We start from the raw sequence: 24,112 nt of genomic DNA on the forward strand, positions 1-24,112 counted from the left end.
TTAGGAGGTGGGTGCAAATCAAAATGCGCCTCACAACCGCACCCCCTCCCTCAAAAAAGTGTGGTGTTCAAAACACTCCTGCTCCATGAACAGCTTCCGTTTCTGCCAGTTATTGTGGTTTCCCTTTACCGAACATAAAAGGCCCGTTTTGCGTGAACTATTGGCCGGAAGTGCTTAACCATAAGGCCCCCACAAAAAAAAACTAAACAGACCCCGCCCATATTTCCATTGAAAATGAGGTGAATAGAATTTTCACAAATGCCTTAGTAATTCCCAAACATTCTATGAATTTATGAAAACGTGAATATTACCATATCGAAGTGCTCTCTTGTCAGATATATATTTTTAAAGTGTCATATTCTTCCTGGGGGTGTATATGAACAGATTTAAATAAGATTTCATGTTGCTAAAATGCTGCCAGTTCCACTTTAACTAAACAATGGAAGTGGCACAATCCATGGCTACTCTGTATATTAGCTTGACGTGCTAATAAGTAATAGAAACAAGTTGAGGAAAAAAAAGTAACTAAAATAAACGTGTTTTATTATCTAGGTTTCATTGAAAATGAATGGGCCACCCACTCGCCGTTTTCTGTCTTTATTGTATTCAGATGGTTGATTAGAATTAAGCTTTCAGAACATTCACATCTGCCCTATTGGTCATTCAGCAGACAGCAGTCATCTGGACACTTTCCTACCTGTGCAGGTCAGCTCTTCTCAGTCTCCTAATCTGTCTCCTTTTCATATCCGAAACAATGCAACTGGTAGCCTTGAGCACAGGGTGCAATTTCGAAATTGGGTAGTGCATCATCAGTTCCTCTTGTCATGTTAGTCATTGGATACCTTAGAGAGCTATTTATAACTTGTCACAAATGTCCAGATCAACTAGCCCATGTCAGCTAACGTCATTTATTGATGTTTTTTAGCCCATAGATATTGTTTTAAAAAAATGTGTCACTGAAATATCACATGAAACAATGCAAAATGTATAGAATTGCATGAAAATGTGCTTTAAAACAGCAACATATTCTTTGCACCCCGTGACAGAATATGTAGAATTGCAGGAAATAAGCTTTAAACCTGCTAAATCCTCTCCACCAACAAGAGGGGTGTGAACAGTTTGTCATGAACAGTGCTTTTGCCCATTGAAATGTGCACATGAGCAGGGTGGGCGCGGGATGTTCCCCAATGCAGGAAGGGGGCCCCCGAATGAAAAAGTTTGTGAACCCCTGGCCTAGAGGGTGCAACAATTCAACACCAATGTCAGTTGGCTTTTCATAATCAGGCATTCTGAGATTTGAGGTCGAGACAGCAGGTCCGAGCGAGTCCTCTTACAACATCAGAATAATACTTACTACATTTAACATCTTTTTTTCCTACAACCATTCATCATACAGTCACTTTATTATTATGAAAAACGTTTTTATTACCCCTTTTTCTCCCCAATTTCATGGTATCCAATTGGTAGTTACAGTCTTGTTCCATCGCTGCAACTCCCATACGGACATGGGAGAGGCGAAGGTCGAGAGCCGTGCGTCCTCCGAAACACAACCCAACCGAGCCACACTGCTTCTTGACACAATGCCCGCTTAACACGGAAGCCAGCCGCACCAATGTGTCGGAGGAAACACCATACACCTTGCGACTGTGTCAGCGTGCACTGCGCCCGGCCCGCCACAGGAGTCGCTAGTGCACGATGGGACAAGAATATCCCTGCCGGCCAAACCCTCCCCTAACCTGGATGACGCTGGGCCAATTGTGCGCCACCCATGGGTCTCCCGGTCGCGTCCAGCTGCGACAGAGCCTGGACTCGAACCAGGATCTCTAGCGATGCAGTGCCTTAGACCACTGCGCCACTTGGGAAACCCTATTCTTATGAAACTTGTTGAAGATTTTCTGTCTGATCTCTTTGGTCTGCAGACCGTAGATAATAGGATTGAGCCAAGGAGGAACCACATGAAACATAATGGCTGCCAGTTTTCTGTAATCGGCCCACTGAGGGAAGCGATGGAGAAAGATAATTGTGAAACCAGACACCAGCATGATGATGTACACAGACAGGTGTGTGGAGCAGGTCTGCAGGGCCCTGCTATTCAGAACCCTGTTTTTGTTTCTCACACACACCATAGCTATGTTAAGGTATGTTAGTGTCACACTCCCTATGGAGGACCCCAGGAGGAGGACGGTGAAAGTGAGTCCATAGATATTGTTAATAATAACGCTTTCACAGGAGAGCTTGAATAACGAGGCATTGTCACAGAAGGGGTTGAAGATTTCATATCTGCATCGTGACAGTCTGAAGGTGAGGCCTAGGAGGACCCCCACAAGGAGAAAGGCAGACCCCCAGGCAAAAACAGTCAGTTGTACAATCATCCTGTTGGTCATGATGGTAGCGTATCGCAGGGGGTTGCAGATGGCCACATATCTATCAAAGGCCATGATAATCAGTATTGTATGTGATGTTGTGCCAAACATGTGTGCGCAAAATGCTTGGATGGCACACTCAATGTAGTTAATGTAGCGGTCTGTGCTTGCCAGAAATATGTCACTCAGCAAACGAGGGACGATAACCGTGGCTCCAAGAGCATCGTTGAGAGGCAGGTTGCAGAACAGGATGTACATGGGCTGGTGCAGGCTCCTCTCCATGGAGATCAGTACTATGAGGCCGATGTTGGACACCATCGTGAAGATGTAGATGATGAGGAGAAGGATGAAGGCAGGGTAGGAAGACTGTTGAGTGACCTTTAACCCCTCCAGGAGGAACATGTTCTTAGGGTAGGTGTTGTTCTCCATTTGCCACCCAGAGTGAATGTCAGAACCTGGAGGAGAATGCAATAAAGTTATTTAATAATAAATACCAAATCAATACCAGTGGTATTATGACTCTTTTTAAAAGGGCTACCAAACAACGAATACAATTTGATAATCCTTGTTCATTACCTTGCCTCTCATTAATATCTCTCATTACTTACTTACTGTTTTAGAACAAATACTGTCAATATATTTACCCAAATTATTTCATGAAAAAGTGACAAAAGTAACCAAAAACAAGAAAACATATTATATTTCACAAAAGTGAACAACTGACTATATTTCAATGTTGTATAATTCAATAGATTTAGATACAATAACACTTTAAACTCTAACAGATATAAAACATCAGCATCACAACAAGCACATTAGATAACATAAGAAGGATTGTCCCTGACATAAATTGTTGAAGTATAACACTAACAGAAAGGGTGAGATGATCTTACACAGGGTCCTCCCTTTGGTTTCTGAGTTCTCTTCCACCCCTTAAGACTGAAACAGCATCACAGCCTTTTATCCAAAACCCTGTACATGGTGACATGACGCTCCCAACCCAAGCTCCCCAACATGGTTACAAAGTTGGTGGCCTCTAGTGAAATCAAACTCCAGGAAAAACAGCACCAGATTGTAACTTGTGTGATGTTGGCTAGTCCATTTTGGCATTGTGTATGCAGTACATTTTTCATGTTAGTTTTTAAAAGCAGAATGGAATCCCATTGCCCTTTTGTAATTTTGACATTTTTAGGAAGAAGAGTGGGTGGATGAAACAGAACCAGGATTTGAACCCCAGTCTCCAGTGGGAATATCTGTTCTCCAGAGCTGACGGTTCTACCACTCAACCAACTTCTGTCACCTCATGTTTGTTTTTGACAATTATGTACAGTGGGGAGAACAAGTATTTGCTACACTGCCGATTTTGCAGGTTTTCCTACTTACAAAGCATGTAGAGGTCTGTAATTTTTATCATAGGTACACTTCAACTGTGAGAGAGGAAAAATCCAGAAAATCACATTGTATGATTTTTAAGTAATTAATTTGCATTTTATTGCATGACATAAGTATTTGATACATCAGAAAAGCAGAACTTAATATTTGGTACAGAAACCTTTGTTTGCAATTACAGAGATCATACGTTTCCTGTAGGTCTTGACCAGGTTTGCACACACTGCAGCAGGGATTTTGGCCCGCTCCTCCATACAGACCTTCTCCAGATCCTTCAGGTTTCGGGGCTGTCGCTGGGCAATACGGACTTTCAGCTCCCTCCAAAGATTTTCTATTGGGTTCAGGTCTGGAGACTGGCTAGGCCACTCCAGGACCTTGAGATGCTTCTTACGGAGCCACTCCTTAGTTGCCCTGGCTGTGTGTTTCGGGTCGTTGTCGTGCTGGAAGACCCAGCCACGACCCATCTTCAATGCTCTTACTGAGGGAAGGAGGTTGTTGGCTAAGATCTCGCAATACATGGCCCCAACAATCCTCCCCTCAATACGGTGCAGTCGTCCTGTCCCCTTTGCAGAAAAGCATCCCCAAAGAATGATGTTTCCACCTCCATGCTTCACGGTTGGGATGGTGTTTTTGGGGTTGTACTCATCCTTCTTTTTCCTCCAAACACGGCGAGTGGAGTTTAGACCAAAAAGCTCTATTTTTGTCTCATCAGACCACATGACCTTCTCCCATTCATTTACATTTTAGTCATTTAGCAGACGCTCTTATCCAGAGCGACTTACAGTTAGTGCATACATTATTTTATCGAACCCACAACCCTGGCGTTGCAAACGCCATGCTCTACCAACTGAGCTACATCCCCTGCCGGCCAAATCCCTCCCCTACCCTGGACGACGCTGGGCCAATTGTGCGCGCCGCCCCATGGGTCTCCCGGTCACGGCCAGCTACGACAGAGCCTGGATTCGAACCAGGATCTCTAGTGGCACAGCTAGCACTGCGATTCAGTGCCTTAGACCACTGTGCCACTCGGGAGACATGCCCTTCCTCCTCTAGATCATCCAGATGGTCATTGGCAAACTTCAGACGGGCCTGGACATGCGCTGGCTTGAGCAGGGGGACCTTGCGTGCGCTGCAGGATTTTAATCCATGACGGCGTAGTGTGTTACTAATGGTTTTCTTTGAGACTGTGGTCCCAGCTCTCTTCAGGTCATTGACCAGGTCCTGCCGTGTAGTTCTGGGCTGATCCCTCACCTTCCTCATGATCATTGATGCCCCACGAGGTGAGATCTTGCATGGAGCCCCAGACCGAGGGTGATTGACCGTCATCTTGAACTTCTTCCATTTTCTAATAATTGCACCAACAGTTGTTGCCTTCTCACCAAGCTGCTTGCCTATTGTCCTGTAGCCCATCCCAGCCTTGTGCAGGCTGGCAATTTTATCCCTGATGTCCTTACACAGCTCTCTGGTCTTGGCCATTGTGGAGAGGTTGGAGTCTGTTTGATTGAGTGTGTGGACAGGTGTCTTTTATACAGGTAACGAGTTCAAACAGGTGCAGTTAATACAGGTAATGAGTGGAGAACAGGAGGGCTTCTTAAAGAAAACTAACAGGTCTGTGAGAGCCGGAATTCTTACTGGTTGGTAGGTGATCAAATACTTAAGTCATGCAATAAAATGCAAATTAATTACTTAAAAATCATACAATGTGATTTTCTGGATTTTTGTTTTAGAATCCGTCTCTCACCGTTGAAGTGTACCTATGATAAAAATGACAGACCTCTACATGCTTTGTAAGTAGGAAAACCTGCAAAATCGGCAGTGTATCAAATACTTATTCTCCCCACTGTATATAAACACTAGATGACTGACAGGGTGCACTGTTTTGAAGCCCCTGCAGCACAATGTTTGTTATCCTCCACTATTGTTTGAATGGTTTTGGAAGATATAGAAATGTATTTATTAATGTCTACATTCATTTTTGCCAAGTATTTTATATTACAGACTCCTTAATAATGCATAATTTTAAACAAAAAAATAAGAAAGAATTTTGTAAAAACATTTTCCTTAATCCTTTACTGAAAATACTTTGGATACATTCAGTAACATAATAACAATATTTATGGAAAATGTGGGGTAGGTGCAACATAAGACAAAACAATTACAAGGGTTTGAGTAAGACGTCTTACTGGTGTCTCCAAGTGGCCACACACCTCTCCAAAGTTTGCACTATTACTAAATTCACAAGATTCAGCTTCTCGCCATTTGACAAACATGTTGGAAGGGGTGGTAGTTGAAAGCGTTTTGTATGAGGGTTTTGGCATGGATGGTGGTCAGGGAGGCCAGCCCCCAGTTGTGGATCGGGGTTGGTGGCTGGCCTCCCGGCAGGGTCAGCCCTCAGTCATGAACTGTGGTTGTGCAGAGCCTGCTGGCAGGACCAACCCCAGGCCATAGGCCGAGGTTGTTCTAGCCCTCCTGCTGGCAGCGACAGCCTTCTGCTTGTTGAATGAGCACGAATGGTGTGAGGCCCTTTTGGGGTGATGGTAGAGGTTGGTCTCATCGTGGGGAATGTGATGGAATCCAGGTGTACTTACGCCTGGGGGCTGACGGGTTTGTTGGGCGGATCGGACGTGCATTGGGTTTGAGCGGATGTAATTGTTGTAAGCTTTGGATGACCCGCGGCTGAGGTGCTTGATGATGGCAGCGGGGAGGCTGTTATGTGTTGCGGTGGTGGCAGCTCTGAGTAGAGGTGTGCAGGGAAACCGGCGTGGGAGATGGTGGTCTACAGGTGTGATTGGAACCAGTGTCTGGTGACGGGGAGGTCTGTGACGAACAGAGACTCTGTAGGGCGCGGTAGCTTTTTGATAAGCAGTTTAACAAAATAATACGTCCCGTATCATTGGCATACGGTACCCAGTTATTGGCCAACTTACTATTTTATTAAATTACAATATAATTTATATCAGTTTAATTTTGTTCAAAAAAGATACACCAACCTCGTCGCCGAAGTGTTTACTAGATAGCTGACTAGTTGGCTAGCCTTCCGGTTGATTTTTTTTTACTGGCCTGTCAACTTTTCGTTGCTTAGCTCGATGCGCCCTCCTGTGGACTCTTGAACATGGTTCTTTACCAACATCTTTTTCGGTGTTGCAACCTAATAATGTCTCAATTTGTTTAATAGATTAATCTTATATTTTGACAAAGTAGATTACTTTATTTACTTTATATTTTAGTTTAATACTAAAATCTAAATAAGTATAAATAATTTTCATCAAATAAAACATTAATTTCAGTGATGTTCATTGACATGAACAAGGAAAACACTTGTAGATTGTGTTGCAGTGATGCACTTGAAAAGTTAGGGAAGAAATACACAAGACGGGTTGATATAATATCATATAAATCACAATAAAAGTCCAGCTTCACTGCCACCTCTGGATCCCACTGCACACACCAGCAGTGGAACCAGTGCTCGCAGAAATCACAGCACACCCATGGCACCTCGGACTCCTGCGGAGAGCTTGCAGGCGGATCAGCAGGTGGTGTCAGCAAGAGGCCGCTTCGGTGGTGACAGACAGGGGGGCTGGTGGTGGTGGACGAAACCGCCGACAATGGCTGGGAGGAGCTGGTGTTGGTAGTTGTGTTGGTGGTGGTGGGGTTGAGGTGCCGACGATGATGTGGCCGGGAGAGCAGGAACATGGCCTTCTTCTGCAGGTGGGGGCTCCGACGGCTCTTACCGGTGTTGCACACTGGGAGGTGCTAGCTGTGGTGATGTAGCTGTCAGGAGTTGTTCCAGCAGGGGGTTCAGCCGGCTCGTCAGGCTCCCATGCCTCAGCCAGCTCGTCGGGCTCCCATGCCTCAGCTGGAGCCGCGCATCAGGGAGGGGGTACTGTCACGTCTACTCCCTCTCCTCCTCTCTGGCGCTCGTTGTCACCAGTTCACTCACCATTACGCACACCTGCCACCATAGTTACGCGCACCTGCGCTTCATGAGACTCACCTGGACTCAATCACCTTCCTGATTACCTCCCTTTGGTTCCTTCCCAAGGCGTTATTGATTCTGTTCCTGTGTTTCATGTCTGTATGCTACTCGTGTTTCTTGTTTTGTTCCATTTATTATTACATTTACTCCCTGTACTTGCTTCCCAACTCCCAGCATACACGTTACAACATTCAATGTTGTCTTGGTAAGCAACTCCAGTGTACAGTATATTTGGCCTTATGTTTTAGGTTATTGTCCTGCTGAAAGGTGAATTAGTCTCCCAGTGTCTGTTGGAAAGCAGACTGAAAATGGTTTTCCTCTAGGATTTTGCCTGTCTGTTTCTTTTTATCCTAAAAAACTCCCTAGTCCTTGTCGAAGACAAGCATACCCATAACATGATGCAGCGACACCCATTCTTGAAAATATGAAGAGTGGTGCAAACAGGATGCATGTTTTGGAATATTTGTATTCTATACAGGCTTCCTTCCTTTCACTCTGTCATTTAGATCAGTATTGTGGTGTAACTACAATGTTGTTGATCCATCCTCAGTTTTCTCCTATCACAGCCATTAAACTCTGTAACTGTTAAAGTTAATAAATGACTAAATATTGCTTTTAACCTTATAGAAACAGAAAGGGGGCATTGCACATTTTTTAAATGATTATTTGTTTTACTTCTGTGGTAAACCTGTGCAAACATGAATCATAAACAAAGGTATATGAGTTAAATAAATATGCAGTAACATTTTATAAACAAATATTTAAAGTACTACTAAACTTTTCCCTGCCAAATGTAAGAAGAGCAGTCTTTTTTCAGCATAACACCGGTCATTGTGAATTCAAGTTGTAAACCTTTTCAAATTAACTTCAAGCATTAACCAGACAGTCTGTATGTTTCTCAGTTCAGCATGTAACAATTCACTGCCTCCCTCTTCACAAGTTCCGTGCCAGGAACACTAGCCTATTGACAGTTTCTGGCTTCAAAGTTGCCCTGTGGCATGTGACCACATTGCCCCCAGTACTAATTGCTCTCTGCACACTGGGAGGGAATAAGTATTTATTTGTCAGACAACTCAATTGTGGGAAGTTGGATGCGTGAACTCGCCACCACTCCAAAGGATCAGCCTCACTGTCTGCTGCCATCATCAGAGTGTAGCTGTCCAGCTCTTGCTCGATGACCTGTGCTCGATGACCTGTCTCCGAGCATGTGCTGACCAACTGGCAAGTGTCTTCACTGACATTTTCAAAATGTCCCTGACTGAGTCTGTAATACCAACATGTTTCAAGCAGACCACCATAGTCCCCGTGCCCAAGGACTCTAGGATAACCTGCCTAAATGACTACCGACCCGTAGCACTGACGTCTGTAGCCATGAAGTGCTTTGAAAGGCTGGTTATGGCTCACATCAACACCATTATCCCAGAAACCATAGACCCACTCCAATTTGCATACAGCCCCAACAGATCCACAGATGATGCAATCTCTATTGCACTCCACACTGCCCTTTCCCACCTGGACAAGAGGAACACCTACGTGAGAATGCTATTCATTGACTACAGCTCAGCATTCAACACCATAGTGCCCTCAAAGCTCATCACTAAGCTAAGGATCCTGGGACTAAACACCTCCATCTGCAACTGGATCCTGGACTTCCTGACGGGCCGCCCCCAGGTGGTAAGGGTAGGGAACAACACATCTGCCACACTGATCCTCAACACGGGGGCCCCTCAGGGGTACGTGCTCAGTCCCCTCCTATACTCCCTGTTCACCCATGACTGCATGGCCAAGCACGACTCCAACACCATCATTAAGTTTGCCGATGACACAACAGTGGTAGGCCTGATCACCGACAACGATGAGACAGCCTATAGGGAGGAGGTCAGAGACCTGGCCGTGTGGTGCCAGGATAACAACCTCTCCCTCAACGTGACCAAGACAAAGGAGATGATTGTGGACTACAGGAAAGAAAAGAGGACTGAGCACGCCCCCATTCTCATCGACAGGGCTGTAGTGGAACAGGTTGAGAGCTTCAAGTTCCTTGGTGTCCACATCACCAACGAACTATCATGGTCCAAACACACCAAGACAGTCGTGAAGAGGGCACGACAAAGCATATTCCCCCTCAGGAGACTGAAAAGATATGGCATGGGTCCTCAGATCCTCAAAAATTTCTACAGCTGCACCATCGAGAGCATCCTGACTGGTTGCATCACCGCCTGGTATGGCAACTACTTGGACTCCGACCGCAAGGCACTACAGAGGGTAGTGCGTACGGCCCAGTACATCACTGGGGCCAAGCTTCCTGCCATCCAGGACCTCTATACCAGGCGGTGTCAGAGGAAGGCCCTCAAAATTGTCAAAGACTCCAGCCACCCTAGTCATAGAGTGTTATCTCTGCTAACGCACGGCAAGCGGTACCGGAGTGCCAAGTCTAGGTCCAAAAGACTTCTCAACAGCTTCTACCCCCAAGACATAAGACTCCTGAACAGCTAATCATGGCTACCCAGACTATTTGCACTGCCCCCCCACCCCATCTTTTTACACTGCTGCTACTCTGTTAATTATTTATGCATAGTCACTTTAACTCTACCCACATGTACATATTACTTCAACTACCTCAACTAGCCGGTGCCCCCGCACATTGACTCTGCACCGGTACCCCCCTGTATATATAGCCTTTTATTTTACTTCTGCTCTTTTTTTCTCAATACTTTTTTGTTGTTGTTTTATTTTACTTTTTTATTTAAAATAAATGCACCGTTGGTTAAGGGCTGTAAGTAAGCATTTCACTGTAATGTCTGCACCTGTTGTATTCGGCGCATGTGGCCAATAAAATATGATTTGATTTGTCTCTGGGTTCTTAAGGCAGGTGCACTACTGGTTTTCTTAAAGAAGCTCCCAAGGCTCTTCTTGGACTTATTTGCTGATTGTGGAGCAGTGGCAGCTTCTTTCTCTCTCTCACTCTGGTCCTCTTCAAAAGAGAAGTCTCCCACGGCTGTGTTCCCTACCAGGAGGGCTTCTGTCTCGGAGGCAGCTCTCACCTTCACCTCCACCAGCTTCTCAGTGGTCATGTAGGTTGTCTTGAACCTTGGGTCCAGAAAGGTAGCCATGGTGAGCAGCTCATCTGTTTCAGGGTCGGTGTATTTGTCATTCAGGTAATTGAGGACCCTCATCTTAATCTCTCCGGTCAGTTTGGCTTCGCCCTCATTTGATTTCAGAACCTCCGTCTTGAACAAATGGAGGACCGGCTTCAGATAGGACACACTCACGAATGTCTCTCCTGATAGGGCATCTGTGAAATCCTGGAGGGGCTTAAGTGCTGCCGTGATAGATTCAAAGACCTCAATGTCTTGCCAGGAGGGTGCAAGGTGCCGTGTTTTTTTGTCTGCTGCCAGGACTTGTGTGATGGCCTTTTCCTACTACAGGACTCTTTCCATCATCTGCAATCGAGATCCCCACCTTGTCGGGGATTCCATGATGAGCTTGTGGAAGGGCAGGCTCAGTTCCTGTGCACTTGTCAGGGCCTTCTGCTTCTTCCAACTATAGGAAAATGTGCTGACCACTTTCTTGCACATTCAATAGAAATAACTAATTACAACAATTTACAGCATGGACACTGGACATGATTACAAATGTAATCCATCTATAGATTTACAAACAACTGTTGTGATTAAGAGAGCTATGTTGCTTTAGAAAACGGGATCATTTATTGAGTAGGTTATTTATTATTGAAAGCGAGAGGATAGATTCATATATTGAAACCATTGGCTAATGTATCAATTATAAATAAAAGCAATGTAATCCATGTAATGTACCAATTTGTAAGTCGCTCTGGATAAGAGCATCTGCTAAATGATGTAAATGTAAATGTAATGTTTGGATATTGCACACATTTACAAATTACAAATATTGTAGATTTGCATAGCTGTATATATCCGCCTTAACGTATAAGAACGATCAAGCAGTGTAGTCAGCTCTAACTTTAAACAGAGGAGATAAGGAATACAATAGTTATTCTGCATTAAATGTTGTTGTTTTTAAGTGACGTTATTTTTCTACCTAGCTCTATGTATTTTGGACGTTGAAACTTACCAATAGCAATGTGTAGTCTGTGTCCGAAACACCCTAGTCTTGTCCATTTGTTCAGCTCCAATGCTTTGTTGATTCATACGTGACGCGACTCTTTCAAGCCCCAGAAACACCTTATTTCATACATTAATTTATCATGATATGGCAAAATCCATATCATGGCACAACGTCATACCGGTATTCACATTCATACCGATATACCGCCCATCCCTAGCTGTAACACAACAAAATGTGAAAAAAGTGAATATTTTCTGAAGGCATTGTAACAGTTGGCCCTAAAGCATTTTGTAGGGAGCCAAGGAAAGCAACTATTGCCTGTATCAGTGATGGACACTAGCTAGAACGTGGACCAATACTTTTATAGTAATATAGCTAGCTACTAATACAATAGCCCAACTTCTTGCACATTGTTTTGATGAGCTGGTTAGAATAAGGCTGTCACTTGGTCAAATCATAAATCATACTCTGTACTAAATGCATTGCCTATCAGTAAACATCTGACAATGTATACATATAATGTAATTCCACTGTATGTTCCTTATTATTTACTTAGTATTATCAAACTTCATCCAGATATTACACTGTTGATGTGTATGGAGTACAAATGTACTAGTTAGCTTGTATTCTCTGAACAATAACACCAGTGTTCCTGTAACAGAATGTGCATACTGTAATATAGGTTATAGGCAAGAGAGGAGGAAGTGGTGGCTTGTTAGAGCAAAGACATGGTTCTAATTTTAGTGGTTCTCATGACGACCCCCATAACAATTGAAATGTAATTGTGGCCCCCCTCAAACATATTGGAACATTGGGAACCCTCAGTAGTCAATGTGTGATAGGACCCTGAGTGCAGGAGTAGACTATAATGAACATGTAGGCTTCCTGTACATTGTAATTATTTATTTTCTATTCCATTGTTCGCTCAGCTTGTAATTGTAGTTGGTTATGTAAACGTTATCAGAACAGGTATTGAATGATAAACAGAACAAAACAGACCCATTTTGTGATATTTTTAAAAAACAATTTCATCCACATCCTCACTTTATGTCAATATTACAATGTTGCTGCTTGCTCAGCCTCTGTCCTTGGTCTGTAAGACACATTACACATACCGTTGTTGGAAAAATTACTTGTGTCATGCACAAAGTAGATGTCCTAACCGACTTGCCAAAACTATAGTTTGTTAACAAGACATTTGTGGAGTGGTTGAAAAACGAGTTTTAATGACAACCTAAGTGTATAGTTGAAGTCGGAAGTTTATATACACTTAGTTTGGAGTGAAAACTTATTTCACTTATAATTCACTGTATCACAATTCCAGTGGGTCAGACGTTTACATACACTAAGTTGACTGTGCCTTTAAACAGCTTGGAAAATTCCAGAAAATTATGTCATGGCTTTAGAAGCTTCTGATAGGCTAATTGACATAATTTGAGTCAATTGGAGGTGTACCTGTGGATGTATTTCAAGGCCTACCTTCAAACTCAGTGCTTCTTTGCTTGACATCATGGGAAAATCAAAAGAAATCAGCCAAGACCTCAGAAAATAAATTGTAGACCTCCACAAGTCTGGTTCATCCTTGGGAGCAATTTCCAAACACCTGAAGGTACCACGTTCATCTGTAAAAACAATAGTACGCAAGTATAAACACCATGGGATCACGCAGCCGTCATACCGCTCAGGAAGGAGACGCGTTCTGTCTCCTAGAGATGAACGTACTTAGAGATGAACTGCAAATCAATCCCAGAACAACAGCAAAGGACCTTGTGAAGATGCTGGAGGAAACAGGTACAAAGTATCTATATCCACAGTAAAACGAGTCTTATATCGACATAACCTGAAAGGCCGCTCAGCAAGGAAGAAGCCACTGCTCCAAAACCACCATAAAAAAGCCAGACTACGGTTTGGAACTGCACATGGGGACAACGATCGTACTTTTTGGAGAAATGTCCTCTGGTCTGATGAAACAAGAATTGAACTGTTTGGCCATAATGACCATCGTTATGTTTGGAGGAAAAAGGGGGCACCTTGCAAGCCGAAGAACACCATCCCAACCGTGAAGCACGGGGGTGGCTGCATCATGCTGTGGGGGTGCTTTGCTGCAGGAGGGACTGGTGCACTTCACAAAATAGATGGCATCATGAGGAAGCAACATCTCAAGACATCAGTCAGGAAGTTAAAGCTTGGTTGCAAATGGGTCTTCCAAATGGACAACGACCCCAAGCATACTTCCACAGTTGTGGCAAAATGGCTTAAGGACAACAAAGTCAAGGTATTGGAGTGTCCATCACAAAGCCCTGACCTCAATCCTATATAAAATATGTGGGCAGAACTGAAAAAGTGTGTGAGAGCAAGGTGGCCTACAAACCTGACTCAGTTACTCCAGCTCTGTCAGGAGGAAGGGGCCAAAATTCACCCAACTTATTGTGGGAAGCTTGTGGAAGGCTACCCGAAACATTTGACCCAAATTAAACAATTTAAAGGCAATGCTACCAAATACTAATTGAGTGTCTGTAAACTTCTGACCCACTGGGAATGTGATGAAATAAATAAAAGCTGAAATAAATCATTCTCTCTACTATTATTCTGACATTTCACATTCTTAAAATAAAGTGGTGATCCTAACTGACCTAAGACAGGGAATTTTTACTAGGATTAAATGTCAGGAATTGTGTAAAACTGAGTTTAAATGTATTTGGCTAAGGTGAATGTAAACTTCCGACTTCAACTGTATGTAAACTTCTGACTTCAACTGTAGGTAGGTTGTTGAATTATCATGTCTGTCATGGATCCGGTCCATACATTACCATTTTGCTGTTCTCAGTTTAGCCCAAAGAATTTAGAATCAGGCAGGGATTATCTCTCTCTGTATACTGTCGGGTTACTACCCACTGCGTTAATCAACACCCAGGTCAAGCCACCCATGATTGTCAAGCCTTGTTGTAGTCCTGACAATACTCTACTTCACCTAGATGGTGTAGGGATTTTAGCAGGGTTGGACAATCATGGAAGGTGACCTTATTTGCATTGAGAACTCTCGATTCCCACCTCGCCTCAGAGGAATCCCTGAAACCCCCCGAAGGCATTTCTGAGAGAATCCGATGTCACCCGAGTGCTCATGGGAATCACCGAGGGCGGTCGACTCGCCTCCTCCCGAGCCCAAGCTACTGGGAAGTGCTCGATTGTCTCCGGATGAACGTTTGCGCAGACTGAACACCAGGAGCTGTCTGTATTGCGGGACTGCAGGACATTATATTTCCACCTGTCCATTAAAAAGACCAGGCTCATCAGTAGGTACGAGTACTCTGGTGAGCCGTAGGGGGATTTTCCCTATCTCCCATTACTCGCACCCCTCTCCATGCCACCCTGTTATGGGGTGACCAGGCCAAATCACTCCGGGTGCTCATTGACTCTGGGGCCGATGAGAGCTTTATCGATGCTACCTTGGTGTCGGAGCTTGGTATCTCCACTCAGCCCTTCTCCATTCCCATGGACGTCAGAGTGCTGGATGGGCGCTCTATTGGCAGAGTCAACCGCTATACAATTCCTATCGACCTACGAGTATCAGGAAATCACAGTGAGTGTATGCAGTTTCTTCTCATCAAATCTCCCCATGTACCTGTGGTTTTGGGATATTCTTGGCTCCAGAAGCACAATCCCCTGATCGACTGGGTTACTGGTGCTACAATGGGTTGGTGCCCATTCTGCCATTGACATTGTCTTAAGTCAGCACAGCATGCCCCGGGACGTCTTCCTGCAGGCTTGAGAGACGCCTCGGATCTCTCCGCCATTCCCGTGGAGTATCTGGACCTCTGGGAGGTCTTCAACAAGGTCTTCTCGGGCAATACACCCCCTCAGGGGTGGCTTTACTCCCTGTCGGGTCCGGAGACCAAGGCTATGGAGGAGTACATTGAGAACTCTCTCGTAGCAGGGATGATTCGCCCATCGTCCACCCCCCGCCGTCGCAGGGTTCTTCTTGTGGAGAAGGACAAAACCCTGCACCCGTTTATCGACTACAGGGGCCTCAATGACATCACGGTAAAAAAACGTTACCCTCTACCACTCAACTCCTCAGCATTCGAACCTCTTCAGGGAGCGACTATCTTCTCTAAGTTGGACCTTCGGAACGCCTACCATCTGGTTCGGATATGGGAAGGAGATGAGTGGAAAACAGCCTTTAACACGGCTAGCGGACACTATGAGTATTTAGTTATGCCATTGGGGTGATCAACGCTCCTGCTGTGTTCCAGGCCCTGGTCAACGATGTGCTCCGGGACATGCTGAACCGGTTCGTGTTTGTCTAACTTCATCCGGGGTTACAGCATCCTGGCTTCCCCCCTCTCAGCACTCACCTCACCCAAGGTTCCCTTCACGTGGTCTCCAGCAGCTGACCAGGCGTTCTCGGGACCTCAAATGTCGATTCAATACAGCCCCCATCTTAGTCCATCCGGACCCGTCCCGTCAGTTTGTGGTGGAGGTCGATGCCTCGGATGTTGGAGTGGGGGCCGTCCTGTCCCAGCGTTCTGCCCAGGACCAAAAGCTGCACCCCTGCGCGTTCCTCTCCCATCGTTTTACCCCTGCTGAGAGGAACTATGATGTGGGAAATCGAGAACTCCTCGCCATCAGGATGGCGTTGGAGGAGTGGAGGCACTGGTTGAAAGGGGCGGAATGCCCATTCTTAGTGTGGACTGACCATAGGAACCTGGAATATCGCTGCACCGCCAAGCACCTCAACTCTAGGCAGGCTCGTTGGGCCCTGTTATTCACCCGGTTCAATTTCACTCTCTCCTACCGCCAAGAACGTGAAGCCGGACGCACTCTCACGGTTATTGCCCCGCTGCACCTCCGTGTGACCCAGAGACCATCCTCCCTACCTCCTGTCTAGCGGCTGCAGTCGTCTGGGGTATAGAGAGCCTGGTCTGAAAAAAACGGGGTTCCGGCAAACCGGATGTTTGTCCCGGACTCTGCCCTTTCCCCGGTCCTGGAATGGGCACATTCCTCTAGACTGACCTGCCATCCAGGCTCCCGTCACACCCTGGCTTTCGTCCGACAATGCTTTTGGTGGCCTTCCATGGTGCCGGATGTCTCCACATTCGTCGCCGCCTGAACGGTGTGTGCACATTATTATTTATTTAACTCTGCATCGTTGGGAAAGGTTCGTAAGCAAGCATTTCACTGTAAAGTCTACACCAGTTGTATTGCATGTGATAAATACACTACCAGTCTCAAGTTTGGACACACCTACTCATTCCAGGGTTTTTCTTTATTTTTACTATTTTCTACATTGTAGAATAATCGCGAAGACATCAAAACTATGAAATAACACATATGGAATCATGTAGTAAACAAAAAAGTGTTAAACAAATCAAAATAGATTTTATATTTGAGATTCTTCCAATAGCCACCCTTTGCCTTGATGACTGCTTTGCACACTCTTGACATTCTCTCAACCAGCTTCATGAGGTAGTCACCTGGAATTAACAGGTTACTACATGATTCCATATGTGTTATTTCATAGTTTTGATGTCTTCACTATTATTCTACAATGTAGAAAATAGTAAAAATAAAGAAAAACCCTGGAATGAGTAGGTGTGTCCAAACTTGACTGCTACTGTACATTTCTTTATTTTTTTTAACCAGAAGTGAACGTGTAGCAAAACCGAACCTCATTAATCACACATTTTCAGTACTAATTATACAGTGCCTTCAGAAAGTATTCAGACCCCTTGACTTTTTCCACATTTTGTTACGTTACAGCCTTATTCTAAAATGTATTTAAAATGTTTTTTCCTTCATCAATCTATACACAATACCCCATAATGACAAAGCAAAAACTGGTTTGTAGAAATGTTTCCTAATTTATGACCATTTCTTTTTAAATATCACATTACCATAAATATTCAGACCCTTTACTCAGTACTTTGTTGAAGCACCTTTGGCAGCAATTACAGCCTTGAGTCTTCTTGGGTATGACACTACAAGCTTGGCACACCTATATTTGGGGAGTTTCTCCCAAGCTCTGTCAGGTTGAATGGGGAGCGTTGCTGCATAACTATTTTCAGGTCTCTCCAGAGACGTTCGATCGGGTTCAAGTCCAGGCTCTGGCTGGGCCACTCAAGGACATTCAGAGACTTGTCCCGAAGCCACTCCTGCGTTGTCTTGGCTGTGTGCTTAGTGTCGTTGTCCTGTGGGAACCTTCGCCCCAGTCTGAGGTCCTGAGCACTCTGGAGCAGGTTTTTTATCAACGATCTCCCTGTACTTTGCTTCATTCATCTTTGCCTCGATCCTGACTAGTCTCCCAGTCCCTGCCGCTGAAAAACATCCCCACAGCATGATGCTGCCACCACCATGCTTCACCGTAGGTATGTTGCCAGGTTTCCTCCAGACTTTACGCTTGGCATTCAGGCCAAAGAGTTCAATCTTGGTTTCATCTGACCAAAGAATCTCACTTGGAGGTGCCTTTTGGCAAACTCCAAGCGGGCTGTGATGTGCCTTTTACTGAGGAGTGGCTTCCGTCTGGCCACTCTACCATAAAGGCCTAATTGGTGGAGTGCTGCAGTGATGGTTCCCCAGATCTGTGCCTCGACACAATCCTGTCTCTGAGCTCTACGGACAATTCCTTCAACCTCATGGCTTGGTTTTTGCTCTGACGTGCACTGTCAACTGTGGGACCTTACATAGACAGGGGTGTGCCTTTCCAAATCATGTCCAATCAATTGAATTTACCACAGGTGGACTCCAATCAAGTTGCAGAAACATCTTAAGGATTATCAGTGGAAACAGTATGCACCTCAGCTCAATTTCGAGTCTCATAGCAAAGGGTCTGAATACTTATGTAAAAAGGTATTTCTGTTGTTTGTTTTTAATAAATTTGCGAAAATGTATAAAACCTGTTTTCGCTTTGTCATTATGGGGTATTGTGTGTAGATTGATGAGGAAATTGTTTTATTTAATAAATAATGGACAATGGAGAAATATTGTTATTTAATTTATTTGTCTGTGCAAAAATATTTTCATATTCATACCAGTATTTACTGTCTGCCTGTTATCTTCAATATGTTTCACATTATTATTCAGTACATGTTATTTTACAAGTACTATGGCACCATTATTAACACTTAAAGCATTAATTTACATACATTTGAATATTCATGTTTTGGCACACAAATGTATCTTCCATTATAAGTAACTGAAGCAGACATAATGTTTTGTCATTTTTTTGATGATTTAAAAAAATCTGCAAATTCCAATACAAATTCCTAAATTGGGCAACTCAACCAACTGGTTGAGATGTTTGCAATGCTATATATATATATATATATATATATATATATATATATATATATATATATATATATATATATCACATTTTAAGTCATGCTGCAAAAGAATATTCATTTATGGCCTAAATTATGGCTAAATACAAATAGTTTTCAAAAGAAACGTATATATTTTTTATAATTATTTATTGGGGTTCCAGTTAAAGGGTTAAATGTACCTAAAGTGCAAATCCTGAGACATTTAAAAAACTTATTTTTTAGGGGATTGCTATCGCAAATTGAATCTTGTAGTTCTGAAATGTCAATCTGGGTTTAGTAAAAAGGTTCTGACACAGAATGTTACAATTATTTCAATTTCAAGAGAATTACAGACATTTAATGACGATATAAAGAGAAGACCCTTCCTTCTTTCTAGTCACATCATCAAATATATTAATTCATGTTCAACACACATTTTTTAAAGCAATAGTTCACAAAAATAGTAGTACACTATATCCTATGCAGGGGTGAAAGTATATTTATTTTTCTTCCTGGTATGGGACCTCCTATGTGGAATTTTTTTTAATGGGCTGAATAGTAAAGACGTGTCGTTTAACTGTAACCAGGAATTTATGTTTTCATCTGATTGTCAAACAAATCACTTCAAAAAGTAGGCTACCTGTGCACATTTGTCCACTCCAAAATAATTCAAATCATTAGTGCACCTGCCATTTGATGAATGGAAAGAGACGTCTATTAAAACACCAGAAAATATAATGACATTTGGTGATTGGCATTAGGCACACTTGTAGCCTGAATTGATTGATGTGCATCCACTGCTGTCCGCACGCATCTCAACCCCAGCCAGTAATCTTTGCATTGGCAAGAATGTTGTGTTCATGTAGAACAACACCGCTTATACCACCCGTTTTCAAGTCCATGTGCAAATTTTTCATGCGTCTGACAGGCGTAAATTATAAATGATGGTGTAATAGCCTACAGTTTTCTATCCATCTTTGTTTTAATTATTGTGATAAGTTCAAGTTTTACCAGTACGCTTTACCGGCACTATATTTTGCATACTATAAAATGTATAGTTGAGATAATTAGTACTTTTCAAGTCCCAGATCTCAGAACTATTTTGTGATGTCTTCCTCTTTCATGACTCAATAAGTACATCACCTTACATACAAGTATTAGAACCTTATAGAACCAAGTTCAAAGATGTTTGCACAGATAAATACAAATCTGACATATCTCACATGTGAAGGACCACCTAAAGAGCAATTCTATGTGAATAACTCATTTTTGACCAAAATGCCAGATAGAACCTAATAGTCCCAAGGTCTCAATATTATAGATTCTGCCTATTATTTACTTCTACCATCTACCAAATCAAAAGTGGTAATTTCAGATGATGTAGATTCAGTAATAAATGTAATAATATTTCATAAACCTCATGGCACGAGGCAGGACTGACCACTGTCCACTCCTGTTTTCTGGATTCAGTTGGGTCAAATCCTTTCTGAATATTTTCATTTACAGTGTGGCACTAGGAAAGGCTGACCACTGTCCACTCCTCTCTTCAGCATAATCGTCGAGCCACTTGCCATAGCTTTACACAATGGTCATGTGTGTGACAACATTCATCGAGTAGCCAGCTAGCTAGCCCATGCAAGATTTGGTCCTGAAATTACTATCAATGTGGCTTTCACATGTACTCCCACATTTGACATGTCTTTATTTGAAACGATTAGATGATGGGTGACTAAATGATTCACAGAATACCCCTTCATGAAATACCCCTGCATTGTTCAATAGTCAAAAGGGCAGCTCAACCTAAATACTGACAATGTTGGGAGAGAATAAATAACTAATTCAGATTTTGGGAAAACCCTTTATTTTAATATAAAAAGAGAAGTGATTCGCTATAATTCATATATTATATTCAATTATTGCTATACTGACATAAAATATACATATACTGTATATATATTTACGTATATATGTGGGGTTGAGGAGAGGGAGATTAGGATAGATACTTTATAGTCCCAGATGGGAAATTTGTTGTGGACAATTAAAAAGTGCTGCTGCTTCTACATAGAATACATAATCATACTACATAGAATACATCATACACCCCCCTCCCCACCCACACAAAATGTTATGCCATGGAAAGGTTGTCACTTGTTGTCACGTTCGTTGAAGGACGGGTCAGACCAAGGCGCAGCGTGATATGCATACATGTTTATTACACTGATAAACAACGACAAAACAAACCAACGAAACGTGAAGTCTAAAGGCTGAACACCAAACTAGCCTAAACACGGAATAAGATCCCACAACCCATGAATGCCAATAGGCTGCCTAAGTATGCTCCCCAATCAGAGACAATGAGAGACAGCTGCCTCTGATTGGGAAACACACCCGGCCAAACATAGAACTACAACCTAGATCACAAACATAGAAAATACAACATAGAACATTCACACCCTGACTCAACATATAAGAGTCCCCTGAGTCAGGGCGTGACACTTGTTGGCAGTTCTACATGATTAAAGCCTTTTGGCCAGACATATGTCATGCCTATGATCTTCCCTGCTGTCTAGGTCAGTCTCAGGATTTGGGCTTTGAGCTGCACTATCAGGTTGCCAAACCAAGTAAAAATGCTGTAGTGTAGGATCAACTACAGTGGTTGTTCTATAGAAGAGAAGCATGATGTTCTTGTTTACTCCATAGACCCTGAGTCAATACAGGAAGTACAGGCGCTGTTGGATGCGTGAGCACATGTTCTCCACATGGTGCGCCAACACAGCCTGCTGTCAATGTGAACCCCAAGATACCTGTACGAGCTCACCTACTTGGTGTCAATGACGCAAAGGGAACTGTTCCTCCTATTCACCCTTAGGCCTCAGTAAACCACACTGGTGCTTTGACTACCACCATTTCTAAGGTTGAGGATTGAGGATGGAAATGACAAATGAGTAATAATGTAAATGTTTCTCTCCTCTTGACGATTTAATTTATACATACAGTACATACATACGTATGTATGTTTGTACGTATGTGAACAATAGAATGTGTGTTAAATTCAAGCTTTCTTGGACTGGGGAATATTTACAACTAGTTTGCGAATGTCTTTGGACTGCAGCCCATAGATAATGGGGTTCAGTGCAGGAGGAACCACGTAAAACATAATTGACGCCAGTTTCCTATGGTCTGACCACTGTGGATACCGGTGGAGGAAGACAATGATGAAACCTGTCATCAGCATAATGAGGTATGCAGCCAGATGTGTGAAACAGGTGTGCAGGGCTTTCCTGTTTAGCGACGTGCTCTTACTCCTCACACAAACAATGGTGATCCTAATGTATGTCAGAGCCACACTCCCAATGGAGAAGATGAAGATGATAGCGGTGAAAAAGAGTCCATAAATGTTATTTATCAACACACTTTCACAGGAGAGCTTGAATAACGAGGCATTGTCACACCAAGGGTTGATGATTTCCGACCTGCAGCGTGACAAGCGGAGGGTGAGGCCCAGGAGGACAGCCACAAAGACAAGGGACACCACCCAGGCAAACATACACAGCTTCATCAGCATTTTCTTGTTCATGATGGTGGCATATCGCAGAGGGTTGCAGATGGCCACATACCTGTCAAAAGCCATGATCATCAGTATCGTATGAAAGTTTGAACCAAACCAGTGACCCAAGAATGCTTGGGTGAAACACTGATTGTAGGTAATATATCTGTCTGAACTAGGTGTTAAAATGTCGAACAGCACTCGAGGTATGACGGTGGTGATACTGAGAGCATCGTTGAAAGACATGTTGCAAAGGAGGATGTACATGGGCTGGTGCAGGATCCTCTCCATGCAGATGAGCACTGTGAGGCCGATGTTGGCCACCGTTGAGAAGATGTAGATGATAAGGAGGAGGATGAAGGCAGGGTAGGTGGACTGATAGGTGACTTTCACCCCCTCTAGCTTGAGAAGGTCCATGCTGTATGTGTGGTTCTCCATCTGTGGGGCGGAGAGCCTAGACTGAAATACCAACTGAAATGTGCTTCGTTACACTATTGTTTCACCTCAATGATTCCGTCCATGCATACCTTCACTGAAACAGTTCAGCATTTGGGGTTTTGGGCTAGTTTCTGAAGTAATGCTAATTGGACCTGCAATTCTTTTGCTGATTCCAAGTCCTTCTCAATTGGAGCAGGAACAGTCGTGAACAGTAGCAGTATTTAGTGTGTATTCCAGGCTATGGAGAGGCTAGAGAAAAGAAGACAATACAAATCAGTCAACAACACACCAGATACTGCACCAATAAATCAAATATCCTTATTTGACCATACAGTCATACTATTCTAACATCTCTTACCATTGACAAAGAAAGAGACAGTTGGACTGTCTGTGTGTCCTGTTCACCCGGTCTGACACACAACCCCACAACTGAGGCCAGTCAAATAACACCACCACCTTTTATTAGGTAAGGGGTTGTATCTCTAACATTGGAGCACATCATGTGCACTCAGTGGGGCAAACCGTTTCCAAGCAACAGGCTCTCAGTTCTCATCTGTTGTCTGTTTACAGTACCTCCCGTTACAGTCGGTCCAATTGGGGTTTTATGGTGTTGACTGAATCTATAACCAACAGAAAGGCTATGACATTATTTACGGCAGGTGGAAAGACAATCAACTTGTTATCTTGCTAAGAAAAGGCCAGTCAAGGATGAAGCTATTGTAATGTATGGATGAAAAGAATGAAGCCTGTACAGAACACAAATATTCCAAAATATGCATCCTGTTTGAAACAAGGCACTGAAGTAATATTGCAAAAAAATGTGGCAAAGCAATTAACTTTTTGTCCTAAATACAAAGTTTTATACATTTACATTTACATTTACGTCATTTAGCAGACGCTCTTATCCAGAGCGACTTACAAATTGGTGCATTCACCCTATAGCCAGTGGGATAACCACTTTACAATTGTTTTTTTTTTGTTTACTTTATCCTATCCCAGGTATTCCTTAAAG

General features: G+C 43.3%; 1 protein-coding gene across 1 annotated transcript; it reads right to left on the reverse strand.

Moving 5' to 3' along the window:
- Positions 1-1,823: 1,823 nt before the first annotated feature.
- Positions 1,824-23,100, reverse strand: LOC311143097 (uncharacterized protein; the record flags this gene model as incomplete). The annotated part of the gene is made up of 5 exons (XM_084178901.1): positions 1,824-2,818; positions 6,337-6,553; positions 7,484-7,608; positions 10,691-10,955; positions 22,198-23,100. The coding sequence occupies 5 exons, from the start codon at positions 23,098-23,100 to the stop codon at positions 1,824-1,826; spliced, it is 2,505 nt and encodes an 834-aa protein (XP_084035027.1).
- Positions 23,101-24,112: the final 1,012 nt, after the last annotated feature.

This window comes from Coregonus lavaretus, assembly GCF_964263955.1.
Source record: "Coregonus lavaretus genome assembly, chromosome: 15".
Classification (NCBI taxonomy): domain Eukaryota; kingdom Metazoa; phylum Chordata; class Actinopteri; order Salmoniformes; family Salmonidae; genus Coregonus; species Coregonus lavaretus.